Here is a 12,868-nt window from a genome sequence, read left to right as displayed (position 1 = left end):
AAAAACCAAAAAAGCATTACTGCAAGACAAGTCAACTATAACGTCACATATGCTGAAAAGAAATCTCAGTACACATGAATACAGAGTAAGCATCTGTGGGTAGATAATTCAGGTCACTACATCTGGTGCTAAGTATCAGCACAACTGGATTCTTACTAAATTTCATTTCCATTTAAGCCCTTTTAAAGGTGTCTAAACTAGGCATTAATTCTCCCAGTTGCACTATTTAATTTATGTAATTACTGATTTCCTTGCCCAGATTTAAGCAATAAGTATGAACAGCCCAAGATGCACAGATTACACCTACCATAACCTATAATTCCAATCACACCAAAGATGAAAATCCAGAAGAGAACCCCAGCCGTGAACCTCAACAACACAAGGAAGAGCAGACTCACAATCATTGCAATGAACAGCCCACTGCAAAGAGAAGAAACAGAAACACAGGGAAAACAAGTGTGAGAAACTTCCCTTTCTTGCACGTCTGTTACTCCGAATGAGGATCACTTCATCTCATGCAAGACAATAATTTGTAAAAACGTGTTTCAAAATATTCCCTGTGAAACAGATCATTGTGGCTATTATCTGCTATTAGAGACAAACAGTTTATATACGTGACCTCACAGGGCAGAGCCAGAAATGTCTGTATTCACCAGGTTCTCAGGTTGGCTGAACGGGGACTAGTACAGTGCCATTTTGGTCATTTACAGCAGCTGAACATCTTGCTGCCTTTTCCAGGCCATGGTTTAGTCTGTAATACAGAAAGTTAAACTGCAGGACCACTTATGTTTATGTGGGGGGTTGCACTTTATGTCCTCCATTAAGAACACCTACTTGCAAAGAAACAGTGTTAGTAAAGTAACATTTTAGGAGCTTTCCTAGACAAAAAGAATTAAATTTAGGAGAAAAATCAGTGACTCTTTCTACCCACCAGAAGAGGAAATCATGAGGGCATTGTGATGCATAAAAAGAAACTGCTAAGAGCTATCAATGAAGCTCCCAAGACACTGTCTTGTTTCAGCTGGGATCGTGTTGTTGACAACACACATTTTTAGTTGTTGCTAGGTAGCGTTTATACTCAGTCAAGGATTCTTCTGCCTCTCATGTCCTCCCAGCAGGAAGGCTGGAAGGGCACAAGAAGTTGGGAGGGGACACAGCACGACAGCTGACCCAACCACACACCTACAGAGTTTCTTCTCTTTACCAAGTCTGGTAAGGAAATATTTGTTTTCATTTCACTCCCAGAAAGCAAGTCAAAAAGGAAAAAAGGACTGCACAAGGCCTTTTTACTCAGTGAGGCCTTCTAAAGCAATGTGAATAATAATCCCATTCAACAAAATCCAGCTCAGATGTTTCACAGAACATTTCATCTCTCAGAATTTTTAGTAGGTGTTATATCAGAATTTTGTATTAGTACAGACTCAAAAAAACTTAAAACCTCTTCTGGCTTGTGTTCAGTAACTTATTTTCTGAACATTCCCAGATTATTTAGCCAGTTACCAAAGATAAAAAAATGGCTCAGCCTGATCATAAACAATCACAACCAGATGTTTTGGGCAAACTAAGCCAGCTGGGCAAAGGGACAAGAAAAACCATCATCTTATTTAAACCTTTGTAAGCTGGTCTTAAGTCCTAGCCCTTTAAAGGCTCCCCAGCATGATGTATTTTCCCTTTCTAAATGGCTTGTTTGAAATTCAGAATGTATTCCTCAAAAAAAGTTGTAGTTTTGGAGCTTATTCTTGAAAGCAGTAAACTACCTTTAACTAAAGTTACCTTTAGATACACACAAGACCCAGTAACACCGGAACTGAGTATATGGTAACAACTGTCCTCAATATACCAGTTCCCTTAAACTAAGGCTTGAAAGCTGCAGCTCTCTCGGGGTATGCCAAAGAGACTAGAGCAATTCCATATTTAATTCGCTATCCAGCCTCTTCTCACTATCAGGCATTCACTGTCATCACCCAAACTCTGGCACTTTGTCCAGAAATCATCTGATGTATGCTACCATTTGGTGAAAAGTGTGAAGAAAATTCTATCCTGCTACTTTAAAAGTAGCAACAATTCCTTATAAAAATACTGTATCTGAAATGTGTAAACTGGCTTCAGTACTTAGAACTTCTGTTCAGAAAATTCTCAGTTCTCTCTCCAGCCTATCTGTTCAGGAGTATCTCCTTTCAAAGAACCTGCACCATAAACCTGATTCAATAGGAGATCGAGAGAGAACTCAGCTGGCTGAATACCATGGCGTTTCTTGCCACTGACTCCTGTGAGCAAGCGGTGAGTGAGCTCCTTTAAAAGCTGACAACTTACGTTTCTTAACCAATTCTCCATATTAAGTTTATTATCTAAAGTTACGTATTTACTATTGTGGATTTGCATTCAGGCTTAAATAACGTATGCTTAATACGTGCACGCTGTAGGCTTCCACCGGGCAAAGCCTTCTGCTCCTGTTTAAATTGATCAACACCCTGGTCCATCAAAAACTATATTAATGGACTAAGAACACGCATATACTTATGTATTTGCTTCAGTAAAATAGCTACTTCTTTTGTTTCAGTGCTGCATTTTTACTAATTGGTGATTAGTGAGTATTAATTGCAAGATAAAGGTAATACTGTTCAATACCTTTTCTTGATGTTGCTTTGCTGCTGCATTGGATTTATGGATTTATGGATTATAATGGATTTAACTGTATATTGTTAGTATGAATTTAGAAATTATGTGTTCTATATATACTAATGACAATGGCAACTGCAATCGGTTTGGAAGTCTCTTAATTAAGATTTTTCAATTTTGGAACTACCATGCAGATGGATCCTGCAACAGAGACAGCACCTCCTGTTTTTCTGCCTGGTAGGATATCAAAAAGCTACTCCAGATCAACTGACACGCCATGTACATGAGCTCTCCTTATCTCATGTACAGAACCTAAACAATTATTATTATGTGAAGAAAGGAAACTGCAGTTGCTCCTTGAGTTTAAAAGTAGGATTGGTAACAAACACATACATGTTCTATTTTTTAATTCACTGTGTGCTCCAAAGTGAGTTTGGAAACATAAAAAATACCCATGAAAATCTTACATTAAAATCCAATACCAAGAAATGGCATAGTCTTCAAAAATTTTCATTCCAACTGATCTTGCATCCAAGACATTATTGATGCCGCTGAGAAAAGACAAACCATAGAAAAGGTTGCTTTAGGTAGAAAAGCAGAATTTATTTAAACAACAAATAGGCTCAGTGAAAGAATCTGAAATATCTTTGCTAGTGATAAGAGTGTATTACTATCCTACTCCAGTTCTGTAACCAAGCCAACATCAACCAGAGTTATGCCAAAGAAAAAAACGGTGTAAAAAGTCTAGAGAGCTCCTGAAAAAGCTTTATTAAAAAAGCTTTACGAGTACTAAGTGGCAGATATAACTGCCACTTATGTTACACGAATACTATTAAGATCTGCAGTGTACTAAGAGCCAAACAGTTGTGACTCCAAAACTGCTAATAGCAGAGAAGCAGAAAACTGCTCAGTGAAGCAGAAGGTGGACTTCACGGAACTGTTTTCCTATCCCGCAAAGTGCTTGCCCATATTAATGTTTTCCTAAGAAGAAATGAAGGATCTGGCAATGTAGCTGTAGATGCCAGAAGAAGGGAACTGAGTAAGGTGCAGATGTCATCAGTGTTGGTAAGGTGCTAGAATGTGGCAGCCCTGGACAGAGAGGTAAGAGGCAGCGAGGACTGCCAGCAGCTGGGAGAGGAGGGGGCACTGCAGCAGCTGACGCCCAGGACTGGAGATGCTCACTATCCATCTGCAAGGGGGGCTCTGTCACAAGTCAGCACCCAGTACATTGCTCTTTGACCTTTACAGGTATAAAACCAGGAGCATTCCCATGAGGTGAGATGCCCACAGAACTAGGACAGGCCACCTTAGTGGAAAGGTCATCACAGGAAGGAATAGCCAAGGCTGGCCTGAGTCCGGCAGCATTAGTATTTCATTTGAACCTCCTTGAGCTTTCTTTAATACTAAATTTTGCTATGAAAAATAAGAATGATTAAAAAACTGACAGTCACTCTGAGACAATCAAACTAAAACTTTTGCCTCCTTGCTCATTTCTGCATACCACAGTGCTGGAACTTCTTACTAGAACTTTGCAAGAGCCCAGGCACAGAGAGACCATTTACTAGCAAGTCTTGCCTTGGGTACTCTCAGCCATTTGCTGCAACAGATTCTGATTATTTTTTCAGTTCCTACATTATCTCACAATCTCAGAATCCAAAACCAAGCACTTAAGAAGGGTAACACCTACTTTGCAGCTTCCCTGAGATCAGTTACATTTCTTGTTTTCCCTCTTCCATCTTTGAACGTAGTCTGATTGGCCACGGTAAGCACACCATTCTTCGTGGAGAAGTCTGGGAAGCATCTCTTAAGAACTATTCAAAATATCAAAACAAGGCATGCATATTACATTTCACATCAAGCTTCACTTTTATCACTTGTCTTTTGTAACATATTTAAGTAATTTCAAATTCCGAGTCAACTGGTTTTTAACTGATTATCTGATGATACATTGACTTTGACAAATCTTGGAAAAGCCATTATATTTATTTTTTATGCTCTGTGGCTTTTTGTTCAAGCTCAAGCATGGTGGGATCATAGCTTTCAACTGGAGATTACAGGTGTTACCAAATAACAACAGTAGTACGTGTAGCAGTTTAATACTTGATAAATGCAGAACTTTCTGTCAGTATCTGGGCAGCTTACAAAAACTGCAGCTTCTCAAATATGTCATTTCATGGTAATAATCAAACCAGCCCCCAGGGACAGACTCAACATGACTGGTCACGAATGGTATTAGCACACGAAACAATACACAAAAGCAAGTGTCAGTTCCTCATATGCCAGATGGGCTCCAGTACCAGGCACCATTACTAGATATTCTTGGAGAGGAAGCAATGGAAAAAAGACAGGAACTATTGCTTAGACAGAAGGAGGAGGAGATAATAAATGAGAGAGAAAAGGAGAGATGTTTACATACTCATCCATGTTGCCCTGCTCTTGGCTGCAAAAAGTCCTGGTTTTCATTCCAAAGGGAAGAGCGGGTCAGTCCTCCTACAGAGGTGTACTTTAACTCACAGAACAGTTCCATGCTTTCCCCATCAGCTTCCAATAAGTGCTGATGCCACAGTTCAATATTCAGTCTAGAATATCTACCCCACTAATTATTCTGAAGAAATAATTAAGTAACATGTCTCTTCCTCCCTCTGTAATCTTTGCCCCATGTAGTCTAAAAGAAGATAATAGCTTCTTTGCAAATTATTTCCTGTCTTTTGGGTCAGTACTTCAATTTTCACACAAATTCTTAGTATTTTTTTAACATGTAATCCATATTTTCTCTTTCTGATAACCTGTCCCTGGTTTACATGATGTCTGTTTTAAAGCATGGAATAAACAGCAATTTCTTATCTGCATGGGCTTCTGGATCAGTGACAGATACTCTTGGTATTACACTTCTGCAGCTGAGATGAGCTCTGAGACCTGTGGTTATCTACTCAGAAACACCTGATGACCATAGTGACAGAAAACATTTTTGGCCCCTTAATTCCTCTGCATGCCCTGCATAGCCAGCACAGCAACTGGAAAGCGAGCTGCACTGTAGCTGGGCTCAAGTACCACCTGAACTTCAACAGCTGGCCATAGGATTCTTCCTACATTCATGACGTTTTCTTGAAGCCAGTGGGGTTGCTGGCACACATGTTTTGCAAGGCACAATTTAAGCTGGAAAGTTTTTGTTATCAGTGATGAGCTCAGCTTGACCTGATCACACACTGAATGTTCATGGTCAGCAGTTAGAAAAAGTAGTAGTAAATCTTTATACTTTCAAACTGTTTAAAATTGAATGGATGTCACTGTCAGATAACAAACATCTCCTAGTGACCTTGCCACAAAACATTTTTCAGACTGGAGTTGTGCTTTAATGTGAACATTTATAATCTGCTGTGTGTAAGAAGTAGAACCACTCACAAGGCCTGCTTGGAATGATCATCGAAGGACAATCTTCATCACGTAGGACTTGAGCAACAGACTAAAGAGGGGAAAAATAGGAATGCTGAATACATAGCAAAATAACTACGTGGTTTTTGTTTTTCACCCAGTCTGAGAAAATGCCCCAAACTGGGCTTTGTAGCCTCCTCCCCAAACTTGACTTGTTGGAGCTGCAAGATACATTTATGATGCAAGAATCCAAACTGTCATTGTGATTTGGGCAAAGACTATTCTTCTTCCCTGTTCTAGTGGCAAAAAAGAAAAGACCTGTTCACTTTGTATCAGCCTCTAAGCCAGAACTGACTGGGCAATTGTTCCTTGCCTTCCCTTGGCCTCTTCTCTTAAAGAAGAGTAAGAATTTAACACAATTAATACAGCTGATTTGCAAGGTGTTTTAGAGCTGGGAAAAACAACGCAGAACATTTGAGTGCAAAATCAGTTATGTGAGGGATAGATTAATTTTCCTAGCTAAATTACAAAGTACCTGTAGATGACTCAGGGCCTTAAGAACTGGTTTGAGATACTCTGCTCTGCTCTTGTGGAGTACAGAAGCACTAAAGGACACTGCTTGCCCCAGTACTGCAACTACATGGGTAGCTGTGTATATTCTTTTAAGCAAAAAGTAATAATTTCAAGAGGGGGACATTCGGTGTGCATACAAGACCTTCACCCCCGATTAAATCACTGTCAAACCACACACACAGGACAACTCCTTAATGGCAAAATCAGAATAATTCAAAGCTTTGATGTAGCTCAGTAAAATCATGCATATTACATACTGCTTGAAGAAAAAATGTATACCATCACCTACTGATACACACACACCTTGCGAGGATTGTTAAAACCGGGTTTGCAGAACTGCCTGAAGTAATTCCACTGATCTGGTTTGTATCTGTAGGAAGCCTGAACATCAATGTAGGTTGCAAACCTGTCTGGGCACTTTGAGACACAAAGCTGCAAGAAAAGAAAAAAAAAATGAGTAAAGACACACTGAGGGCAGAGAAAGGGAAGGAAAGTCAGTGCAATTAAAAGGCAAGAAAAAGGCCACCTACAGAAGTGTACTGTTTTATGGAATTGCCTTCCATAACGTTTACATATGTTTTCTTTTTGATTCCCTAGATGAATACCTCTAAAATTCTTTGATAGAATACACTTTCAAAGTCTCTCCTCACATCTGGCATATCAAGCCACTCTCTGTATCTTCTTAGGATCTATGCATTCTGGTAGATAAGCAGAGCTTTCATGCTCTTGAAAGAAAAAAAATTTTTTTGAACACCAGGAAAATAGTCTGTCGATTCCTCCTCTACTTCCATCAGCAGCAAGGTGGTGCAGTAGCTACTTTCACAGGATACATGTAATTTCTATTACATTTATGAGGAAAACTTTATTAAAAAAAGTCTCACGTAGCTAAAATTGTTCCACCCTTCTACATAGTCTCTGCAGTCAAATACATCTCCACAGATATTGTTGAAGTCAAATTAGTGTAAATGACTCCAAGGTGACTTTTTACTACTGACTAATGATGAATCTCCCCTAGTTACACAGCAAGAAGGGTGCACGTGCCAGGAATAAAATTCACACCACTCAAGGTACAGCCGTTATAAACGGGATCTATGTAAGAAATCAAGTGAGGACTGGGGTTTGATGGATGTATCCCCTCCGAAGTTATGATTTAGATTTATGTAATGGAGAAGCAGCTGCTCCAACACACAAACTCTGAAGGCTCTGCTGGTCACTGGAATCATTCAAGTGAGTCAGAACAGCCATTCTGACCACGAAGTGTTCCTAAATACCCTGAGGTAGTTTGAAGTTCACATTTTTAGTGTGTTTCAGCCTTTTCTAGAGACTTGTTCTCTGTTTCCAAAGCTGTGCTATCCAAACACCCTTTGCAAAGCTCTTCTATCCAAGTACCAGAGAGACATCATGTACAAAACTGTCTTTCACCTCAAGGGCATTCCACCATATATGACTCACCTAAAGGAATTTTGGGAAACGTGTCATACTAATCCCTGGAACAGGGCAGATGCTGCAAGAGGGTCTTTCCAGATGAGTACTACAGTCCTATGGACTATCCACAGGCCAAGGACCACAGAAAGCAGTTTTGTCCTGTTGTCGACTACCAAGTATACACTTTATAACCTCAGTTTCCCATCCATGAAACACGCAATGAAACATGCTGTCTATGGATCCAGTGAACTGTAATAGCAGTGTGCAAATGCACAATCTTACTCAAGAACTGAAGCTCTTCTCATGCCAGTTCTTGGGGTTTTTTTCTCCTGCTATTTGATATGAATGGGACAGGAATGAAAGACCCTGTCTGCAGTTCAAAAGAAGAATTATCAAACAAATGTTTCTTCAGCATTTTCAAAAAAGACCAGAGAATTAACCATCTGCAGTAGCAAACAGCATTGAAAGACATTGTCAATGTTGGAGACGTATGTTTGAAAATAAACAAAATAACTACTCTGCTCCCCCAAACTCTCCTTCAACAAGTATTTCACCTTACTTGATTCATGACCACTGCCAACTTGACCACAGCACCAGTCAAATCCCACACAATGACCTCAGTATGTCTGAACAGGCTGAATTGTTCCAGTAAGAGTCTAAAGACTGCAGGGTAACAGTGTCGGTGTCTGCGTGTGGACAGATGGGGATTCCTGAAGCAAATCTGCTGCCGACAGAGAAAGTTTCCATTCTGACAGCAACTGGTCAGTGTTAAGAGGGTTCTTGTTCTTCCTTGCTGGAGATTTCCATCTCTTCAGCTGTGTCAAATAGTCCATACGGTCACACTAACTGATAGGCCAGAAACATCTATCAAGGATAGGGATCAGGAGTAAGGGCAAGCTGGAATGGGAAACATTTTAAAATGATAGTCAAATAAATAGACAATTAACATTTGTAATCAGTAAATTGGTTACCACATAACAACCCTCATCCAAATTAATACTGGACTTCACTGAATGTTGTCAAGATGGCTGAGACCATACTCTGTCACCTGCAGTTTAATTACACAGTACAATTACTTTGGCAGCAAAGTTGGATCAGAGCAGTCCTGCACCTAATTCCCCTGAACTACCCCACGCCATAAGTTGTTGCCTCATAAGATGAACTGACAAAACTGGTTGTACAATTGCTCAACAAACCAGGTCAGCACAATAGTCTCATGTAAAGAAGATCAGGAAGATAATTTTAACCCACAAAAGTTCAGTAAGTTTATTTCACAGCTCCACAAGAAGTTGCAGCACAGCTAAGGGAGTACAAATTGTGGCATAAGGCAAGAACAAGCCTTCAAGATCTTCACTTTTGAAAGCACCATAGCTCTGACTACACCCAGATACTCCTGTCACTGGGGACATGCATGTTTTCTTGAACATGTCTAGTTTGGAAAAGCTTAGATGTCAACCAAAATTATTTTCTGCATGCACTGATTAATACTGGATGGCTGTCTGTGATGAATTCCTAAGTATCAAATTGCTGTATTCAGCTGAACAGACTGGTTTAGGTCAACTCTTATCCAAAACACACAATCTTGTGCATTTCTGTTTATTTTTTCTGACTATCTCAGGCTACAGAGACCATATGCTACACATGCCATCTATAAAACAATCATATTATATTTTGAAGGATATGAACAACAATTTTTAAATTCAAACAAATGTAGTCTAGTTCTTAAGCACCATGACTAAGAAGAAGAGAAAATATTTTACCTCTGTATTTCACTCACCTGTGTTGTAGGGCACTGTAGGTTTATTAACACTACGGGGCTGGCACATTTCAGAATGTTAAAGTAAAACAAAATGGTCTTGTTCCTGTGGTAGTGGATATAAGATAATTAATGTTATAAATATAGGTGCTTATACATTGTACCATTCAAAAGTTTACAGCATATATTGATGTTTCTATTGTTGTGAATGGTCATATTGCAAACACAAGGCAAAAAAAAAAACCAAAAAACAAGCAGACCCTGGACATTCTGTGCCAAGACATCTCTGAAACCAGAAGTATTTGTTCCAAATAATGTTAATTTTGGGAAGTTTGTTCCACAGCAGTTACCTGCAGTCCTGCCTCTGAGAAGTGAGGCCTGTAAAATACCCCTGCAAAACCCCTGTGGTTCCTTTGCTTACACTGAACACATGGTGTACCTATCACATGCAGAATTAGTATCAGCAACCGCTACACTGTAAAAGCTGCCGATTTTCTGTTGATCAGAAGGTGGCACCAAAACCAAAAGCTTTTTATGGTTGGGAACGGAAAGCATCTGGCTGGGAAACAGAATGATAATAGCATCTGCGAATAATGCTGGTAAACCTCCTTTGATGTAAATAAAGGGCAGTCTGAGGGGTTTTCACCCCGGAATCCACATGCTTGACACTTCTGGAACTTGGGACCTTGAGGCAGCCGTCACCCCAGTTTGGATTTGTTGAAAACTTACTACCCCAAGATCTCCAGATTTAACCTGGGTTTTGAAGACACAGCAAAATATGCTGTTAATCTTTGCTAAATCAGAAAATTACCAGCTAGCTCCAGTGAAGATGCTATGGCTGTAGTCCTGCCCTTTTCACACGAGAACTCCAAGTCAGCCAGCCACGCTGGGACTCTAGCACGTCCCTCTAAGAAATGGTGCGTGCGCCCCTCCATGGCAGGGGATGTGGGCCTCCTGGGGGCAGGATGGCAGGAGGGACAATGACCTGTGCTTGGGCTAACAGGGCTCTCCGCTTCTCTCTGCGGACTCGGCCCATGCCCTGCTCCCACACCCCTCCATCGCATCCCCCAGCCCAGGACACAGCCTCTGACATGCCACCAGCATGTGGCCTCCAGCAATTGCTGAATATGGCTGTGCCTTCAAAGCCACTATGTAGCATCACTGCACATTCAAGCATCCTTGCTTGTCCCAGTCAAACTGGGATTAGCTCAACGGCTGACATTTTACAAGGTTAAATTGTTTTCACTGAGTTCTGCTGTGCACTGCTTAACAAAGCATGCACCCTGGCAAAAACAATTCACCATCATTAGCTGTTATTTCTTCAAATCAATAGAATAAAATTTTGGATTGAAATGTCATTGTTCTTCAATAGGTTCTTGACAGTATTCATAATCTGTGAGTTTCTCAAAGCCATTCATGTAATTTTTTTTTCTCATGTTTTAGCCCACTTGCTGATATTGTCAGAAAAGAAGAAAGTTTAAATATATACATAACCCAAGAAAACAGCCACTGAGAACTACATCTGTGTTCTTTATAATTGTTGTATTCCATGATTACACTGTGCTCTGCAGAAGGCAAAACAAGCTTAGAGATGACATGGAGATTAATGGATGGATTACAGGGAGACACAAAGAGGCCTAAGAGACACTCACATGACAACACAAGGTAGAATTAATTTGACTGCATGGAATTCATTGGAGTTCAAACGGGTTTTTATGAGCTGTGAATGTTGGCTTGTTTTTTAGCTGGGAATGCTTGTCCTAAGCACAAGATTCAAAACACAGAGACTGTGATCACTTTCCAAGGAAGAAGTCTCAGACTAGGCCCTAGGGGACTTCAGAAACCATAGACTTGGGTAGGTCTTTCACACTGCTTATTTTCAAGGCATCTAAAAATCTGACAATGGTATCAGCGACAGCCTGACAAGAACATCCACACCTCTGCTTTTAGGGACTAGAGGGACTTGTTCAGAGGGGTCTCCTGGCCTACTGCCACAAGCACTCCTGCTTTTCCATAGGTTGTATTATGTGTCTTTTATAAGAAACTCCTCAGTGTAGCAAATAAGTGCCAAAATACAGTCTCAGTAGCTGTATTATTCTCCAACAATCATATATAGGGAGGGACATTTGTGAATACAAACTGGAAATCACATTGTAAAAAATAACTAAAGGGAAGACTTGAGTAACAAAGAGAAAGAGGTAATGGGAGTGGATGATAAGAACTGGAGAGAAGCATCTGGCTGCACCTCACACACTGTGTCTGAGACTCCCATGTAGCCACTGATTCCTACAGACCAGAGAGGGGACAAGGACAAACTGGGGGCGAGGTGGGGAGGGAGCAGAGAGGGGGTACAGTGAGGGGAACACACACAACACTACAACTTTTTCTCCTGGTTACCAAACAGTAGCTTCTGTTTTGCTTCCTGCATAGCATCCAGCTTCTTCACAGTAACAAGGGTATAAAGGGTGTCTAATACTTACTTTTAAAAAAGAAGAAGGTGAGGGGGGAAAAAGCAAATTACTTTTTAAATTCTGTTTCATAAAACACTTAAGATTTTCAGAGAAAACATTGGTGTGACATCTTTCTTTCCTGAGCAGCTATTTTCTTGTCAAACTCTGTTGATATCAACTAATTAATTTAACACTCCTAATTCAAAACTTAGACTGGGAAACAGAGACAAATGGAGCCATTTGGATGATATCCCCAAGGAAGGTATGGCTGCAGCTGCCTGTCTCCCAGATCAGTCAGTCTCCTCTCTACTGGCACTGAATAAGCACCAGAAAAAAAAAAAAAAAAAAAGCCAAGAGCTTTTCCTTATGGTCTTTTCTGTTATTTGGTGCATGTTTAGAAAAACTAAGAACCAGGCTACAATGCTTTAGGATGACTCTGATCCCAAGGTGGACAGAAGAGTTACTCAATGGGTTATTAACTCTCCAGACTTTGGCAGTGAGGAGCTGTGCCAGATAGTCACTTTCTATGGAATTATTGATGCAATATTTAAGTTATATTGATACTTTACCAAAAATATTCACTGAATGATGAGAACAACTGTATTATAGTAGTAAATTTGGTCTAGATTTGCACTGAGCAACTAATCTATTTCTAAACTTTACTTGGAATAAA

At 40.1% G+C, this 12,868-nt stretch overlaps 1 protein-coding gene across 1 annotated transcript in view; it reads right to left on the bottom strand.

Moving 5' to 3' along the window:
* SLC44A5 (solute carrier family 44 member 5) overlaps positions 1–12,868 on the bottom strand; it is a 67,553-nt gene that overhangs the window by 17,581 nt on the left and 37,104 nt on the right. The window contains exons 7-12 of the mRNA XM_026853834.1: positions 9,767–9,851; positions 6,868–6,996; positions 6,022–6,082; positions 4,307–4,430; positions 3,087–3,170; positions 308–420 (exon numbers count right to left, since the gene is read on the bottom strand). Coding sequence (XP_026709635.1) covers positions 308–420; positions 3,087–3,170; positions 4,307–4,430; positions 6,022–6,082; positions 6,868–6,996; positions 9,767–9,851 — 596 coding nt within the window. The remainder of the gene's footprint in view (positions 1–307; positions 421–3,086; positions 3,171–4,306; positions 4,431–6,021; positions 6,083–6,867; positions 6,997–9,766; positions 9,852–12,868) is intronic.

The sequence above is a fragment of the Athene cunicularia genome (genome assembly GCF_003259725.1).
Source record: "Athene cunicularia isolate RWA chromosome 8 unlocalized genomic scaffold, athCun1 chr8_part1, whole genome shotgun sequence".
In the NCBI taxonomy this organism is placed as follows: Eukaryota; Metazoa; Chordata; class Aves; order Strigiformes; family Strigidae; genus Athene; species Athene cunicularia.
The sequence above is the reverse complement of the archived record's forward strand: the minus strand, read 5'-3'. Positions and strand labels throughout refer to the sequence as shown.